Source organism: Aptenodytes patagonicus, chromosome 4, assembly GCF_965638725.1.
Source record: "Aptenodytes patagonicus chromosome 4, bAptPat1.pri.cur, whole genome shotgun sequence".
NCBI lineage: Eukaryota > Metazoa > Chordata > Aves > Sphenisciformes > Spheniscidae > Aptenodytes > Aptenodytes patagonicus.
Genome location: NC_134952.1, coordinates 48,080,329 through 48,099,338, shown reverse-complemented (window position 1 = coordinate 48,099,338; position 19,010 = coordinate 48,080,329). Strand labels below are relative to the sequence as shown.

At 39.0% G+C, this 19,010-nt stretch overlaps 1 protein-coding gene across 13 annotated transcripts; it reads left to right on the top strand.

The window, feature by feature from the left end:
• The first annotated feature begins 216 nt into the window (after positions 1-216).
• Positions 217-18,009, top strand: TMEM144 (transmembrane protein 144). Of its 13 annotated transcripts, none has more exons than XM_076336613.1 (14): positions 217-280; positions 1,382-1,470; positions 2,217-2,829; positions 3,989-4,185; positions 5,380-5,502; positions 5,904-6,003; positions 6,549-6,629; positions 9,679-9,760; positions 10,922-10,995; positions 11,913-12,031; positions 13,365-13,484; positions 13,976-14,073; positions 16,104-16,157; positions 17,304-18,009. In XM_076336613.1, the coding sequence occupies exons 4-14, from the start codon at positions 4,047-4,049 to the stop codon at positions 17,385-17,387; spliced, it is 1,074 nt and encodes a 357-aa protein (XP_076192728.1). In that variant the 5' UTR covers positions 217-280; positions 1,382-1,470; positions 2,217-2,829; positions 3,989-4,046; the 3' UTR covers positions 17,388-18,009. The 13 variants fall into 13 exon arrangements, with proteins under 13 accessions (XP_076192728.1, XP_076192733.1, XP_076192737.1 ...); XM_076336614.1 differs by lacking the exon at positions 217-280 and adding an exon at positions 351-378; XM_076336617.1 differs by lacking the exon at positions 217-280 and having other exon boundaries at positions 1,122-1,470; positions 2,217-2,449; positions 2,744-2,829.
• Positions 18,010-19,010: the final 1,001 nt, after the last annotated feature.

Sequence of the window (19,010 nt, the reverse complement as noted above, 5' to 3'; positions counted from 1 at the left end):
CCGGCATCCGGCACCCCGGGAGAGGCCCGCTGGGCCGCCGCCGCCGCCATGACAGCACTGCTCCGCAGCCCGGGGGCGCCTCCGCGGCGGCTGCCGGCCACGGGGCCTCCGCGGGGGAAGGCGGCCGAGAGGGGTGCGGAGGCTTGCCTCGCCTTCCGCCTGCTCGCCTCCACCCCATTCCCGGCCGGGGCGGCGGACGGGGAGGAGACGGGCCGAGGCGAGGGGCGTTGCAGCGGGCGGCGCAGGCCCTGGCGAGAGGCCGGAGCGGCGGGGGAGGCCTGTGCGTGAGCGCGGCGGGGGCTGGCGCAGAGGGGCGCGGGCAGCGGCGGCGCTGCGAGGGCCGAGGCCGCGCGGAGGGCCCAGGAGAGGGATCAGCCGGTGCGGGCCCGTCACCGGCCGCCTCCCGCCCCGCCGGCTGCGGGAGGGGAGCGCCGTAAAGCATGTCGCGGCGGTCAGCCGGGAACAGGGCGCTGGGGAAAGGAAGGTGTCCGGCTGGAGGGGGGGTTCTTGAGCTTCCTCTCAGGGTGCGTTGCCGAGCAGCTGGCCTGCTCAGCCGGCTGGCGCTTCCTTCACAGCGGCGGCCTTGGCCGAGGGCTGGGCCTGCCCCGCCTGCGGGCCGTGTCCCGCTTGCAGCGGGGGCCTGCCCTGCGGCAGCCCGGGCGTGTTGGCGAAAATAGGAGAAGCGGCATCCGCCTATGTCGAAAGCTCAGCTGCGCGTTTTCCCTTGTTGCACGATACCGCTTACTGAAAATATTGCCCGAAGAATGTCTTTCAAAAGCGTTCATCTTAGGGAAGCAGAGAAACGTTTCTCTGGCAGCTAGTCAGGGGTCACGGTGTCACCTGAGGACATCGCTCTGGGCCACCTCGGGACTGACAGGAGTCTCCTAAAAGAAGGATGAAAGTATCTACCCTTAATGGCAAATAGATGATAAGAGAAACGTGCAAATAAACAGCCAATGTGACATGCAGCCTCTAAAAATACCCATTCAATTAGCACAGACAGTTTCCTTCTGATCTTGACAACAGCGTGGATCTACCTTGAGATGGAAACTCTCAAGGGCAGGCTTCTTGATTTCATGCCTGTCTGCAGAGACTGTAGCAATGTGTTGCTATTGCATTAAGTGAGCATCATAATTTGTTGTGTCTCTGTGCGAAGGAAGAAAATGGTGGCATATTTCTGAGGAAACAGTGAAAATGCAGAGCACAACCTTCCAGTAAGGTAAACCAGTGAAGTTAGGATAAGGGCAATGTGTGCCAACAAAATTCCATTATAATTCCTCTGCGGCTTGGGAACCCCAATGTGCCCTTCAGTAAGGGCTACTTAGTGAAAAAAACCCTTCAATAACAGCAACAGTTTCAGTTGTCTCTGTCTCTGTTTCAGGTACAACCACTACGTTCTAACATCTCAGCAGCTGCATGCAGCAAGTGCTTCTGGTTTGGCATTTGGCAGCTATAAACCTTTGGAGGCAGGTATGCTGCAAGTCAATCTGGCAATACCTACGATTGTAGAGAAGAGGCTTTTAGTGAATTCTCTGAAGTGCAAAGTATGTGCAAGCATGTGCAAAAAAAGTATAGTCAACTTAATGCTGTATGCCAGTTCATTATTTGCTCTTGACATTGGATCACACAATCGTAGAATAATTTAGCTTGGATGGGACCTCTGGAGGTCACCTAGTTCAAATCCCCACTTAAAGCAGTGCATCATCGAAGTTAGAGCAGGTAGCTCCAGGCCTTGTTTGGTTGAGGCATTAAAATGGAGTTGAAAGTTGAGTCTGAAATTTAGCCAAATTTGGGGACTAAGTGCCCCAAACCTTGGAAAGTGACAGAGTTTTAAACAGTCTGAATGAAACATACTCTTCCTTGGTTAATTGGAAGTTGTGTTTCCTTTCCATTTTTGGTGTCATGATTCTGGTTCTCCAGTTGTGCGACAGTCTTCAGTGTGCACAATATAGAGATTTTTGGAAGATAAAAAGCAAGCAGAAAATTATATTGCCCCACAGCACACAGATTTTCTCTTAGTAGATACAAAACTGAAATATTTTTAAAGTAACATTTCTCTGTACATTAATAAAATCAAAAAGGCTGATAAACCACTTTAAATTTGAGAGGTTCTTAGTATTTCACCTGCATAATGACTTATTTATTTAAAGGCTAAAGTAGAGTCCTGCATTCATAGAGGTGCAGTGTAATCAGCTTTATTTCCATGTCCTTAACAGCACGAAGTTCTTCCTGTGCAAAAGCAAGCTCTTATGCCTTACTCGTGAGGGAAGGCATTCCACTAAATGAATTAAATTTATTCACTGAGTCAAGTTTGATGGAATGAAGACAGCTGATGTAAGCCTATCTTAATCCAATCTTGTGGTGTCACAGTGTTTCTTAGCCTGTGAAGTCAGTCTCTGAAGAAATCCCAGCATTATTATTTGCACTGCTCAGTGTCTACAGGTCCCAGGTAAACGTACTTTATCAAAGAGTCTTAAATACGGTGAAAACTTCCTGGAGAATCTTATCCTCTAAGTAGGCAAGAAAGATGAAGAGTGAAGGAGGAAAAGATAATAAGATAAATGGAAATACCTGTGCTGTTGTACCTTCATGATGTGTCTTCTAAATGTCATCTGTGTTTTTCCTAAGTACTCAAGTTAAAAATATACTGACATCTTTCGAGGGGAAAAATTATAGAAACTAAATGGTTATATTAGTTGTGGGATTGAACTTTTCACCTGCTAATGCAAATAATTAATTTCAGCCGACACTGATGGCCCTGCTGAAGCTGTAGATAAAAGCACAGCCTCAGCAGATGCAGTTCTCAGTGTCCTAAGGACTCCAGAGAAGGTAAGACTGGAAGGTAAAATAAGATGAAAGAATGTGCAGCAGCTCAGCTCTTCCTTTTGTGCGGAGAGTGTAGTCAGAGCACCCCTTACAAGACTTGGCAAAATTTCCACCATCCTATTTCAGCTTTTTTCCTCCAGGCAGTAGCTAGTCCACCTACACTGGGGAATGTCAAACTGCATTAGGATGTCATTTGATTCAGTATAAATAGCATTACTTCGACAACAGGATTGCATGCGTATTTCTATAAATTTGCCTCATTATACACTCAGCATATTAAGTACCCTGTTGCCATTTGAAGTTAAATTTCCAAACACTTTTCTTATATGTAGTCTTTTAAGTGTGGTGTTAAGATTATGTATGCAAAGATCATGTTATTACAGTTGTCTTCAGAGCCACGTTTTCTGTCAAAGTCATAATCCATATCAAAAGCATATATGTGGTACTTGTGTTGGGTGTAACCTCAAGATTAATCTCCCACTAAAAAAAAAAGGGAGGTATTATGGGATTAAAAAAATCTTCTTACAGTTACGTGGAATGAATAAAGAAACTTTAGAGGCAGCTTCTCCCTTTGTTCCCCACGGAAAAAAATGAGCCTTTATTCGGGTTTTGTATCAGCTAGAGCAATCCCTGTGATTACCTTATGATCCTATATTGATCCCACTCTGGCATCTATAGAATCTCTGTGCCTGTTCCTGACTTCTAGGCAGTGGGGCTCCAAATTGCTATAGCTACTTCTGCCAATTAAGATTTTGTCTAACCCCTGCTTTTTTACACACCCCAGCGTGACCCCACTTTGGCTACAGGAATAAGGAATATTCTGATAGAGCATCTCCCTAAAGCGTCAGGGCTTCCCACAGGCCTCACAGATTCAAGTCCTCATAACCTTTGAGTGCATCTCTACATTCACACTGTTGTATGTTTTCAGACATGCTTTTCTGTGAAGCTGATTATGAAATACAATAGTGATTTTTTTGTGCATCTGTTCTTAAGTTACTTCATTCACGTTTTATGGCAGCTTTTCATGGGATTCTACAGTATACTTTGCAGTTCTTTCCAGCTTTTGAGAGATTGATAAGTAGGGTCCTTTAAGTTTCAGATTTCTGAACTAGCTTAGTATTATTCAATATTCCACATGTTTAATTCCACACTCTGATTTCAGAATCTGTCAGGACCCACAGCAATACAACTCCACAAAAAGAGACACCTTTGGAACAAAGATGAACATCGGGAAAGCTTATAGTACCTTTAACATCAGCAACGGAACAGATCTAGCTGTTGGCTTTACCTCTTCCACAGTAGCTGTCCTTCTATTTGGGACAAACTTTGTGCCTGTTAAGAAATTTGATACTGGTGATGGTAAACTTATTTATATTCTTTTGTTGGTTTTGGTATTTTTGCTAATAGGAATAATATTTTACCAGCAAATATGGGAGTTTCTATAGCTGGAGTTATAAATATCATCACAGCCTTAATCCATAGAGCATGTTTTAATTTTCTTTGCTATTGTTAGGGTATAAGGCAATAATGTATTGGTCCAGGAAGTGGCAAATCTTTAGAAGAGCCTTTTTATGTGTTGTTGTGCACTTTAACAGTGATGATGTGCATTTCATGAACATTTCACAATAGAAAGTGAAATGTCCTTTCTTCTACCCTTGTGGGGATTCTCAAACACATACAGTGTTATTTATACTCTAAAAGTTGTTGGACTTTGAAGTATTGCCTTTCAGTTGTGGACCTAACATAAAAACAATCACAAATTGAAATTTTAATACTTTCATCTGGTGACTCGGTAAGAAGAAACAATCGCTTCTATTTCCTACTTGGAATTTTATTACTTTACTGTACTAGGTTCATGTTGTATTTGCATATTTATATGAAGCATAGTCAATTATCACATCACTAGATGAATAAATCTGCCATTATGTTACTGCAATAATAGTATCTGCATTACAGGCTGAATATAACCTCTCTCTCTTTGTGCCAAATATGGCCCTAACAAGGCAAGGCTAGACTTTAAAGCAGAAGTCTTAGCTCAGCTGGCATAAAGTTAACTGGTCTGCCTAGCTGACCCTTAGAGAATCTACAAAGGTAGAAGAGATCTCTCCAAAGTTTTTATCATCCTCAATGTCATGGATTAGTGGAAAAGCCTGAGCCCTGATCTTTGAAGGAGTTTTGTCCTGTGCAGTCGTCTGTGTTAGCTGCTACTAGGGTGATGGGAGAAGTTTGCAGTAACTGAATATCCTCTTTGTCAGAAGCCTGTCAAAATTTTCATGTGTTTGAGAATCAGGGCTTGTGTACACTTCCTCCAGCAAAGTGTCTTTTGCAGCTGTGTATAAAGAATTCATGGTAAGGAAAAGGTTGTCAGAATTATAACACCCCACCCTAAAATACATCTTTTGAATATATTGTAACATATCCCTGAAATTCACAAAGGAGGTGGCCACCTTTCAATTCTTTCTGTACTACTTTATCTAAAACATAGTATGTTAAGACATTCACACATGCAATATTCTACAAGTTCTCTATTGTGTGCATTTGATTTTTCCATAGGCATGTTCTTCCAGTGGATTCTCTGTGCCTCCATATGGATAGTTTCTTTGGTGGTCAATTTAATCCAGAATTGCCCCCGGTTTTGGCCTCTGGCTATGGTTGGGGGTTTCGTGTGGGCTACAGGTAAGGATAAAGAGATTCTGTTTCTTGAAACACAAAGTAATCCTCGCTCTTCATAAAAAAAAAAACAGTGACAAAAACTTTTCCATGTATAAGGTAGTAGTTAATTGGTAATTATTTGGCTTTTTAAAGTCTCGATATTAATGGAGCTGTACCCTTATAGCAAATATTGTTTTATTATGCTTATCTTATAAGCAGCAAATTCACACCAAAAATAACTTTAAAAATGGTATTGAGGAAAAGTCTGTGTTTAATGTATGTATTTTTAAAAAACACTAATTCCTACCACCTTGTAGTTGCCTAAATTTTGTTGCCTTCTGAACAGTCACAGAATCTAAAGCAAAAATATACGAGATCGCAGTCTAATTTTTAACTGATATTAATTTTGTTTTTTTGTATTTCAGGCAATGTTACAGTTGTCCCTATTGTTAAAACTATTGGCTTAGCTCTTGGTCTTTTGATATGGGCTTCTTTTAATTTGCTGACAGGTTGGGCAAGTTCAAGGTGAGTATGTTTAAGTCTTAAGTCATACATAATTAATTTTGCCAATTCTTCATTAATAACTGCAATGAAAACACGATCACCAATAAAGAGTATTTATCATATATGTAAGATCTTTTTCCCTCTCAGTGGAAAGTACTCAGGTTAATTATTGTATCTTTTCATGTTTCCTCTATGTCAATAGGAAGAAGAATGCCCAGTGATGTTCATTAACATAATTGAGCGAATAAATAATGTATCTGTTAATGTAAAACTAGTACACTGTTTGTATTTTTTCTTCTACAATGTGGGCTGATAAAATAATTTAAATTAACTTCAATTTTTAAATACCCAGATTAAAAAAAATCATTATAAATTAAATTAGTTTAAAGATTATTTTTGTAAAGTAGACGTAGCTTTTTGCAAGCCAACTGAAGCACCAATCCAATATTGCAAATATAAACTTAAAGAGGAATTATTTACATGAGTAAAGATTTCCAAGGCTGGGTTATAATTTAACTATTTGTATGCAGTCAGTGCAACTAAGTGAAACTGGTTAAATATTCCAGGTTTGGTTGGTTTGGAATTGACCCAGAAGAGGTATCAAGACCAATCTTAAATTCTATTGGAGCTGGACTTTCACTATTAAGGTAAAAATTTATTCTTATAATAAATTTCTATAATGTGAAATATATATTTAATAACCACAGGAACAATTTAACTAGAGGGCAAATGTATTGAATTATTTCTTGCAAATTGATTTACTGCAGAATTCATGAGCTATCCATACCTAGCTGGTCAGTGTTATATTTCAGAATAGAAACATACATGTTATCCAGTATGGTGGTGAAATCGTTATTCATGAACACAGAAATATATTTTTATGCTGGTAGGCATGTTCAAGGCAAAGCAATGATACACACTGATTGTCTTCCTAGCTAGGTTATTCAAATGGTTCACTTTCCCTAAATTTTGTGAGAGAGGAGAAACTGACTAGAAGAATCTTGGTGAGAAAACCTCTGTGAGATTTCCGATCTGACTTCACTCAGTCAGGGGTACAAATCCTTCCTCTTAACTGTAGAATACACCATAGGACCCCTTCCTAGATCCTTTGGGGCCCATGAAAAGCCAGAGGCTTTGCATTATCTCTTGTCCTCAATAGAATCATAGAATAGTTTGGGTTGGAAGGGACCTCTAAAGGTCATCTAGTCCAACCCCCCTGCCGTGGGCAGGGACATCTGCAACTAGATCAGGTTGCTCAGAGCCCCTGACCTGGAATGTTTCCAGGGATGGGGCATCCACCACCTCTCTGGGAAACCTGTGCCAGTGCTTCACCACCCTCAGTGTAAAAAATTTCTTCCTTATACCTAGTCTAAATCTACCCCCCTTTAGTTTAAAGCCATTCCCCCTTGTCCTGTCTCAACAGGCCCTGCTCAAAAGTTTGCCGCCATCTTTTTTATAAGCCCCCTTTAAGTACTGACAGGCTGCAAGAAGGTGTCCCTGAAGCCTTCTCTTCTCTGGGCTGAACAACCCCAGCTCTCTCAGCCTTTCTTCACAGGAGAGGTGTTCCATCCCCTTGATCGTTTTCGTGGCCCTCTTCTGGACCTGCTCCAACAGGTCCGTGTCTTTCTTATGCTGAGGGTTCCAGAGCTGGAGGCAGTACTGCAGGTGGGGTCTCACCAGAGCAGAGTAGAGGGGCAGAATCCCCTCCCTCGACCTGCTGGCCACGCTCCTTTTGATGCAGCCCAGGGTACGCTTGGCCTTCTGGGCTGCGAGTGCACATTGCTGGCTCACGTCCAGCTTTTCATCCACCAGTACCCCCAAGTCCTTCTCGGCAGGGCTGCTCTCAATCCCTTCATCCCCCAGCCTGTATTGATACCAGGGTAATAGTTCTTGTAACTATTAAGCCACACTTACAACAATTCCCAAACAGCAGCTTACTTTGGGATCTTCAGAAGCACTTCTGCTCTTATTTTTTGCTTATTATTTGTATGAGTGCACATTTTGGTCCAAACACAGAGGAAAGAGGGTCTTTGCTATGTAGCAGTGTTCTTGCTTTCCAACTGGGTGGCCAGGAAGGTCTTTCTAGGAACGTAACAGTGGCTCTAAATCCCAGGGGCAGTAGGTTTGCCATAAGCGTGCTAAACAGCAGATGTACATAATGCCTTTAGGAAAAAAAGGTGTTAAGAACATGGAGATGATGGAGCCATTCTTGATTGCTAGGAGAGAGCTGCTGCCTTAGATTCATGAATTTTGCTTCCAGTCTTCCTCTTTCCTAAGATTCTGCAGCTTTTTGCCCATTGCTGTTACGTGTAGCAGATGATTTTGTGAGGTACTCACAAAATAGTAACAGTACTGCTATTCCTGCCTGATGAATTCATTCAGCTCACCATCTGCTTCCTGCCTGTTTCTGAGATATCACGGGGAAGTGATCAACAGGGAAAAAGATCCTGACCAAACATGTTTTCCTGGCAAACTGCACAAAGACTGTGTGTGTTGCTCTACAGAGCTCAGAAGCATGTATTTCATTTTAGCCTCTTGTGTGGAACCTGTGCATGTTTGCCTAGTCCCTCTGGAGGAAGCTGACATCCTTTTATATCCATCCTTATTCCTTCAGCAGATGGATCACTCTTCAAACGGAGACATTCTGTTTACAGCTATGAGAAGAAATTCCTAAATCATTAAAATATCTTGCATAAAAATAAAAAACAGATCCTGCCAGTCCTGATTACACGTATTTACCTGATTTACTGGAACTGGGGGTACAAGTAGTAATGTTACCCTTTCTTCTTCGTTTTATTCACTTAGTGCACTGGAGCATCACTGAGCAATACCCCTTCTCCTTCCACATACGCTTGAGGCCCTGTAGGACCAGTATTCCCTCACTCGCGTATAGAGTTATAGAATCACAGAATCGTTTAGGTTGGAAAAGACCTTTAAGTTCATCAAGTCCAATTGTTAACCTAGCACTGCCAAGTCCACCACTACACCATTTCCCTAAGCACCACATCTACACATCTTTGAAATACCTCCAGGGATGGTGACTCAACCACTTCCCTGGGCAGCCTGTTCCAATTCTTGACAACCCTTTCAGTGAAGAAATTTTTCCTAATATCCAATCCAAACCTCCCCTGGTGCAACTTGAGGCCATTTTCTCTCGTCCTATCACAAGTTACTTGGGAGAAGAGACCGACACCCACCTCGCTACAACCTCCTGTCAGGTAGTTGTAGAGAGCGATAAGGTCTCCCCTCAGCCTCCTATGATAGAAGACTAAAACCTAACATTTTTCCTTGGGTACAGAGCCAATTCTGTGCAGGTTTAAGTTGTTCCATACAGAATTTTCATGCAGATGTTCCATTGTATGTGTGGTTTAGTACGAATGGGCACTGTTAACTAAAGCAACTGTTGTTAGCATGTGGTTGTAACTACACACTGTAAAAAGGAGACATTTCAATCCCATTACATGGAAGAGAGATCTATAAAGTGATAGAAAGACTAATTTATTTACTTACTTTCACTTAAGTCATTTGTTAAGACTGTTAAAAGCAATTGTATTTTTAAAATATATTGAAGCGACTCTAAGGCAATAATGAAAATAAAGTAGTATGCCTCCAAATATAACTTTTGTATCTGGATGCTAAATGTTATGTTCTTACGAGCTGACGTGGTATTTATTGGTGTATTTTTTCTCTTCTGAGTGCCGTCATATTTCTTTTTATAAAAACTGAAGTCCAGAGTTCTTCAGCTTCATTAGAAAGTACGCCTTTACTGAGAGAAAGCGTAAGTATTCTACAGTTGTTATTTTACAGCAGTGAAAGTACTTACCCATTTAAAAACAAAAAAATTGCTTAATGTTAACCAGATTTGCTAGGATTTGTGGTAGACTACATAAAGCTACATAAATATGCATTGATTGTATTTAATTTGTGGATCTTGTATAGCCAGCTGAATGTGAGCAACAGAAAAGGTTTTCCCAAGTGTTCTTTCTCTATTGTGAGCTTTAAATGGCTTAGAAGTCCTTTCTCATTATGACAGAGGTTATATAAAAGACAGAGTGTATAACTTCCCTATCTGAAAATAGGAAGCAATTTTAATTAAAACTTAACTATAAAACTAGGAGGGTGCTTAGATGAAAGGCAACATGGTGTGTTACTCTTATCCACCAGATTTTTGCCACATTACAGAGCCAGAAGACTGTCAAGAGTTGCTGGTTCTCAGCATCAGCTGTGGCACAGGCTGGAAGCCAAGGAGGGGTGCCAGATTGGCTGTCGCTCCTTCGGGAGCCCAAAGTATGCAACAAAAGCTGGAGAACAGTAGGCTCCTACTACCATTGTACCTTACTCTTGTAGGTCAGTGATGCATCAAAACTCAGTTGCTACCTGAACAGAGAGCTCCTCAGAGTTTTCTAGCTGTGCTCAATGCTCAGTAGAGGTTCCAGTTTACCAGAGCAAATCACAGAAGACAATCTGGTTGCAGGATTAGAATAAAGGGATGTTGCAATTTCTTTATGCTGCAGACAAGAGTGTTAATTTCCCTCTTTGCAAATAGTCCTAATATTCTGATAGTAACACCAGAGCTGTCGACAGAAGGCAAAAACACGTCATAAGTAAAATCTATAGATTAAATCATTCATGAAATTTAAGGAAGGATGAGTTTTGAAAATCAGATCTACCTGCATGCAGATTTAAAAAAAAATGCTAGTGAGTGCTCTATTATGTAGTAAACCCCAAATCCATATCCAAACTCATACTTGTAAACTTTGAGGTAGGTAGATCCAATTATTATTTTGTTATTTCTTCAGAGTATTTCTGTAAATTCCTATTGTTTTTCCTTCCATTTTAATTTTATTTTCTTAGATCAAAACTGTTCTGTTTAATACAATGTTTGAGATTTAAAAAAAAAAAAACCAAAAACTGAGTGAAAACTCTTGGTTTTTTGCAGTCTATTAATGTTTCTGAAGATACCTCTGATGACTCATGGGTGAACAGACTTTCTCCAGCAAAAAAAAGACTCATGTAAGTTATTAACAGTTCTTTCACTGGTGCAGACCAAATAGCCGGACAAAGTAGTTGAACACAGAGGAAGAGCAGAATTTGTGTCCTGTGGTTTTCCTAGCAGTCATGCGCTAACAGTTTTTAAAGTACTAGTCTAGTGTGCATATCTATATATGAATAGCTGCTCAATTTATTAGATTTTTTCCTTTGCACTGTTGAGTGTGCTTTACCTTATCGAGTAAGTATTAGTTACTAGTACAAAAGAACATTTGCAAAGTAAATAGCAATAACAACTAAGTAATTACAGAGCTGTGTTTTATCACCTGGTTGATTAGCACTCCAGCTTAGTGGGAGCCTATGCTAATAACATGCTTCCAGGTGTGGTTTCCGAGTGAATACATCTGGAGAAGGCATGGCAGTATGGTAAGGAGACAGCAGAAGTGCTCCAAGGTGGAAGCAGTAGCTAGCAAGGGGCCAGTGTGGGGAGTGGAGACAGTGAAGAACACAATGATGTAGAGGCAGAGAAGGGGACCATGTAGGCAATGAACCTGGGAATAGTTATAAAGAATATATAGACTGCAACAGTGAAGCTGATGGTGGGAGCATTTGAACTATATTTTTGTTCGCTTTCTGCTAGCTCTGTGTTTAGGAAATCCTAGTTAGTCGATTTCTCTTGTCATTAATTCAGGCTGCAGACTCTTTGGGCAGGAATTGTCTGTGTTACTTGGCCACAAAGTATAAGAAAACTAAGTTACTACGTTGAACCATTTCTGCACTAGAAAATAAAAATGTGCTAAAATGTATTATTTTTATAGTGTTACTAGCAATCTTCATATGATACACAGTCTGTAACTGCAATACTGGACTTGTCTTAAGTGTATTGTCTACTTCCCTAATTAACGCGAGGCTATTTTCTCTGATTTTTGCTCTTTTTAAAGAGGATGTATCCTGGCTGTAGTAGCTGGAATACTTTACGGTTCCAGTTTTGTACCAGTACTTTACATCAAGGACCATGGAAGAAGAAATGAAACTATATACACAGGAGCAAGTCAATTTGGTAAAGGCTAATAGGTCACTTCTACTTTATTTCATCAGTATATGGTGGTCCCCTGCTTTCGTAAAGGCACAGGGTGAAATTCTTGATATGCCTGGAAATATACCACAACAACTTATCAGTTCTGCACTATGTTATATGTTGTCGTAATCACAGTACTAGTACTTCCTTTTTCCCAGAGGTGAATTACACCGCTAAAATAACAGTGAGAAACAGCCCAGAGGATACCATACTTAACTCATAGTGTTTAGTGCCTTCTGAAACATAGCTAGCGTTCTCAAAATACAAAGCTCATATGCCTGGAACATGAGGTAAACAAGGGCACAAGCTGTACCAATTGCCTAATTAGTACACCAATAAAGGAAGACGAGAAGCTTGTCATAATTGATGAGCAGAAGAGATACATAACAACGTAAGTAATTAAAACCTGTAGGTTTTGAAATGGAAACCTTTTAACATAAGCCTAATTGCCAGTTTCAAACAACATTTCCCCAGAAACATTTTCCTTAAGATTTATTGTATAGTCTATCAGGTAATACCAGCAGTAGCTTAAGAGCAACGTATTGCTGAAACCGCATAATGTTGCCGTTAAGAAATTGCTATGTCACATACAATTTCTCTTGAATAATGCAATTTATATATTCCGCAGCTAGACAAAACAGATGTTATCATTACTGTAGCTGTCTTTCCTGTTGAGGATTTACAACTCCAAGGAGATAGAGATCACCTTGCTACATGCTTCTGCTTCACCATATTGGAAATATTCTCTTTAGCGCATACCAAGTCCATAAAGGATTTATTATTGTTAATGATCATAGTGGTCAAAATTGTGATATGTTTTTCAAGATAAAAAACAGGACAAAACTGTGCCATGTTTAGCTTACACAGTACATGCAGTTGTCTTGCCCTTAAATGTACAGAAAAGAAACAAGGCTATATCCAGGAATACAAATGTAGATGGTCAGGAGAGGATGTAACTATGTAAAATCCCCACCTCAGTTTTGTAGCCTCATCTGAGGATTTTCTTAAGTTTTTAATAAATAAAATGTTTGACTAATAGAGTTCAAAAAAGAACAACTCACAAAAATGCATAAAAGCTTGTGATAAATCCTAGGGTCAATGCAGCAGTTAATTCACGTTTAATATATGTGCGATTAACTAAATCCATCCACAGTCAGACTGGCAGCTGTATTCGTCACAATCACAATTGAATTTGAGTTGTTAGCAGTAGCACCTTATGTGGTTTTGTCTATGTGAATGCTATCAGTGAAATAAATTTAGTTAAAATTAATAGCTGATGTTTTAAATTAATATAATTTTGTAATTTCTCTTTCAGATTTAGATTATGTGTTTGCACACTTCAGTGGAATATTTCTTACAAGTACTGTCTACTTTTTGATCTATTGTGTAGTCAGGAAAAATAAACCTAATGTTTATCCCCAAGCCATATTGCCAGGTATGACTGTTTTTTAAATTAGCAATTAATTTCAATTACTTCTTCTGACCATTTTGCAGTGATTAGTTCAAGCTATGTGTTGGAATTGTAGTTCACCTTTCAAGTCTCCTCATCTGACTTTTTGTCTCTTTTGAAAGATCGCTCCTATTAGGTTAATTAATTAAGGTTAGGAAACAATGATAAATTTTTTTCTAACCTGAAATTAGAACAAAATGATATCGCATACGGTGGATTTTCAAAAACTGACTCTGCGAGAGTAGAGAGCACATTGCCCAGAAAATTGTGAACTTTAATTAATTCGCTACTTCAGTTGGAGTAGCTGATTTTGTCCTTTGAGCTTTGGTTTAGATTAATAGAGCCAGCTTGTTAAAGTAGTTAACATACTAAAATACATACATACAGTTTCTGTATTATGCTATGAATTTAAATGTTCCACAAATTGCTGTCTATACCTTGCTGTGCATGTTTTTGTTTGGGATTTATTTTTCTAGGGTTTGTTTCTGGTGTGCTTTGGGCAATAGCCAATTGCTGCTGGTTCATAGCCAATCACTATCTCAGTGCTGTGGTCAGCTTTCCAATAATTACTGCAGTAAGTATATAAAAAACAAAATCTGTGACTAGAATTAGAAGTGAAGTGTTTGCCCCCCACCCCCCATTTGTGGAATTAAGTTGAAATTATGACATGTCTAGAGCATTTTAATCAAGAGTATACATTGCCTCTTCTTCTGCTTGTCTGTGCTAGCCTTTGGTTTTTTAGGAACATACATGACTGTGACAAGCACCATCTTGGTGACTGCCAAGCATAAAAAACAGAGGAATTGAAAACGTGAGTCTTTAGGTTATGTAAAATCCAAAGCTCTGTAACCAGCACTATATCAATATTAAATAGTAAACTGAAGTGATTAAAAGAAGAAATGTTTTATACTTTCATCCCAGCAAGTACATTTTGTTCTGGATGTTTTCATTTGTGATTTTTATCCTCTTGCAGTCGTTTTGCTTAGTTAAGTCAGGTATTTTTTCTTTTTACAGTTCTTGAACACGCAGAACAGATTATGTGTTGCTGAAAATAATGTTTTTATGCCAATGAGGGAAAAATAGGTTGGCCCGTTTTGTCTGTTTTATTCCTATTTATGATACTGTACCTTTAAAGCACTGTTAATTTCCAGAAGCTGCATAAATTCCATCACTAGGTAAAAATAAACTTTGCCTTTACTTTCTGGAGTAAAGTAAAGGTGGATAACTGCAAAGGTGGATAACTTCTGGCAAATGGGAGTTCATAAATACCAAAACCGAAGTTTTGCTGAACAGCTGTATTTTGGAAGCAATCTAATGAAACAACATTAATATGGATTAAGCTTTGCCTCAAGATGCAGTAAATCAGAATAAACTCTGCAGTATGCAATGAAAAAAAGGCTTGGGATCATTCTAATTAGAAATTGAAGGATTAATGGAAAGCAGCTTTAGTAACTCAGTTATCAGTATGCCTAAAGGGCAAGGATATAAAATGACGAAATGAAAAATTTAAGGACAGCACTGATGAGAAACTGCCTATCTGGACCACAGGTTCGCAACTGCTGCTTTACTTCATCCTAGAGAGAATTTCAGACAGCTATTCATCACATCCCTTTAACAATTTGTTTCATTTTTAAAATGCATTCCTCTCGCAACGTACGTTATCTAGAAAGTGAAGTAACACCTTAGCTATTATTCAAATAATAGTTGGCAATTTCACTAGGAAACAACACCCACAAATACATTCAGCATGAGACACTGTTTCCTGCTGGCCTAAATCTGTGTCCTATCAGCGGTACTGAAGATGGAGAGAGGAAGATCACTGTCCAAACATCTGTCAAGTGTTTCTGAGAGCAGCTCTAATGGGAAGCATTAACAGAGCCAGTTTTCGCTTCATATTCAGATAATATTTTCTCATCAGTCATGAAAATTCAGATCATTGCTCCCACAGGGGAAAAACTATATTACCAGGAGTGCCTGGAAATTATTATTGTGTATCACTGTTTGCTGTTAGCTAGGAAATCTGTACGACAACATCACAGATAATCAGTAGTTTTCCTGACTTATCTATCTGGCTGGCTTTGCTTTGTCCAGATGCCTGCTATACAGGAAATACATTTACATTCCTGTCTCTTGATATCATACTGAGCGATAAAATCAAACTTTGTCCAACTAGTTAGCCATGCTAATAACGGAAATGTTGGGAATATCCATGGTAGCTGCCAATAAACCTGAATAGTCCTCTGAAATGTGGTAACATTGTGGACTGTAGTTTGGACTAAAGTGAGGCCTATTGTTTGGAGCCTACTAAAAGAACGTATAACAGCCAGTGCAGACTCCACAGTGTAATTTAGAAATAAATTGTGCCTTCTCTGAAAAAAACAGTTTCTTGCCTCTTTAGCCCTTCTTGAAGATTTTATTGTGTCTTACTTTGTAAAGATTTCAGTGATGTTTATGCTTTTGCCGTAAGTGCTGTTAATTATACGGAATGGAAAGGCCTAAATCTGTTATCCAGACAAAATTCAACCACCCTGAGAACAATAATGAGAAGGCGGCACATTTTAGTGAAATGCTGTAATGTATGTACAAATGAATCTTATTCTTTAGGGTCCTGGCCTTGTTGCTGCAATGTGGGGAGTCCTTGTATTTAAAGAAATCAAGGTAATCTTATTAGATCTCTTACCTAGTGTCTCTCGCTTGTCTCTAGCTCTAGGAACAGCATGACTTCATATACAGCTGTATTCTTAGACTTCTCCTCCTTACAAGTATTGCATTATGAAGCTGAAAGTCATATCATGCAATACTAAGTTTTCCAAGAAAGATGAAGAACTGTGAACAATTTTTACAGGAATGAAGATTTTAATTCCATAACTGTGTGAGCAGCAGTGGGAGTAAATGAAGACTATAGCAGGGCCAGGAGGCAGGATGCCAAGCACAGCCTGAAAGTAGTCTTTATTTGAGCCAGTTCATTCACTGGGGGCAGGGGAATTAGCAGTTGTCCTAATAATCACACATAGATAAGTACCTTAGACTTTTAGGGTCAGATTCACCAAAGGACCAAAAAATGAGACGGAGGTTAGTTGGCCTTGCTAGTTACAGTATAACGTAGGGATTGCTAAACTGATATGGCAGTGATTGCCTAGAACTGGCTAATTTACCCTAGTGGATATTAACATATATGGCAGAAATTATTTTTCTAGTGGAATTTGAAGCACTGAAGGCTAGCAGTGTAATCCTCAGGTTCCCTTAGCTAATCTGTCCAGGATTCATAGGTACCTAATTTGCCATTGGAGATCATCTTTCCCAATATTTTTGGTGATTGTGTAAAATGTGTTAGGCATCCTTGGATCAGGAACTAGAAGTTCTCTCTCTCTCCCACTGCAGATTAACGTTGTAGCACACTAGAAGACCATCGTGTTCATTATCCAAATCCTTGTGACTCACCAATCTTTCATCCTTTTCATACATTTTAGAATAGTCTCTGCATAAGTGCTTACTGCTTAAAAATAATCTGAAAATAGACAAAGGCCCTTAAAAGTACATTTAAAAATTGCTGAATTAATTCTGTGAATATTTTACTAACTGTATGGCATCATAGATTACTTGTATTAAACTGTTTTGAACAGCAAATGTTACAAACATTATATGAAATAAAATGATATAAAATTTACCATTACATGTAATGGATTCATAATTTTGTCACAAAACAAAACCCTAGTTTTTTATTTTACTTCTTTTTTTTTTTGTGAAGTGGTACCTATTATGACAACATGATATGTTTCTTTTTCTCTCTCTTTCACTATCCAGGGACTGAAAAACTACGTGTTACTCTCAGTAGCATTTTGCATCGTTTTGGCTGGATCACTCTCCACAGCTTTTTCTAAAGTTTGAAAGGATCTTCTGGACCAGTAGATGGTGCTACTGTTTAATATCATCAGAAAGACAATATTGGTATATCGCAATACATAATAATTTTCAAAATGTATGTCCAACGTTTACCCTAACTTGCTTCAGGCAAGTGAAAAAGAAAACCTTTGCTAAATGCTCCCATTTGGCATGAAAGAAAATCTGGAAATGTTTGTTTCTGCATTTCTTGGAACGTAAGAATATCAAAGGATTTTATTAAATAAAGCTAAATTATTTTATAGTTACTAATTTTTTTTTTCTGGTTCAGGTATTAAACTTCATGTCATCATAAATTGCAGTTCACTGTTGTGATGGTGGATAAATGGATTTTTAATTCTTAGTCTGTAATACTGTATGTATTTGCAAGCTGATTTGTTTTATTATAACATTCTGTCTTACTGACTTGAATGTAAAATATGTCTTGGAATATTCTTTAGGGAACTGATACGTATGAAGATGTGAAGCATTTTTTTATTTAGAAGCATTATTCTTTAAAGTCATCAGTTTATGTAAAAACTTTTATCTTCTAATCACTTCAGAATTTTGAAGGAAATACAGGGGGGAAAAAAAAGTGCTGTAAAATAAATTACTTGTGTTTGCTGCTAAACTGTTTGCTTAAGTGCAAGAACATTATGTAGAAATCATGACCAGGATACGCATAGTTGGGGAAGTTTGGTTTTTTAAATTCAGTTGTATGAAACTTTGCAAGTAAGCATTACATTTCTGTAACTTGTGGTGTTGCACTATGAGCTAAGTATGTGGTTCAAAGTTTGTTTCCAAGTAACTTTGGGCATTTTCTGAATACTTACTTTTCTTTTCTGTGTAGCATCTTCAAATCTTTAAAATTATGTATGGCAATATTTATTACATTGAAGCATCACACTAAAACTACCCAATCATTATTCTACCCAAAGCAAGGTCATCTATATGTAACTCACTTCTGACAGTTATTTTCTTAAAAAAAAAAAAAAAAAAAAATTAGATTTCACAACATTTTTAGGCAAACTAACCAGCTTCTACCTACCTGTCCTGCTAGAAAGTCTTAATATACAAGGGAAATCCCCTATGAAGACTGTTATGTCCACTGTTCCATGACCACCACTAACGTGGAGAACTGTTTATTTTCTTACTCATGGCAGCTAACATTTATATGTGCAAAGCATGTTGTCTGAACCTCTCCTTAGTCTTTTCTTCAGTATATTAGACAACCCCAGCTCCTGCAGTCTTCCCTTGTTTGTAATGTGCTCATCGCTTTTTCTCGTTCTTTCCTGAACTCTCACTAAGTGGACTAGATCTGTCTAGAAAAACTAGACGTGGCAGTCAGACTACAGTCTTACAAAAACCAAGAGCAGCAGCAGGATTTTTTTTTTTTTCATCCAATTTGCAAGCTCTGTTTGTGGTTACACATCATAGTATGACACTTTTTGCCATCACAGCTTGATATTGTTAACGTGCTCAGATTGCAATCATAATTTCTCTTTTTTCCCTTCCACGCTGCTTTGTCTACTATTTATCAGATTTGATCTTAGAACTGTTACTTAGCCCGCTTTTTCCCTGTCCCGTATTGTTTATTCCTACCCAAGTGTCAGAACTTGGTGTCTAACAGGT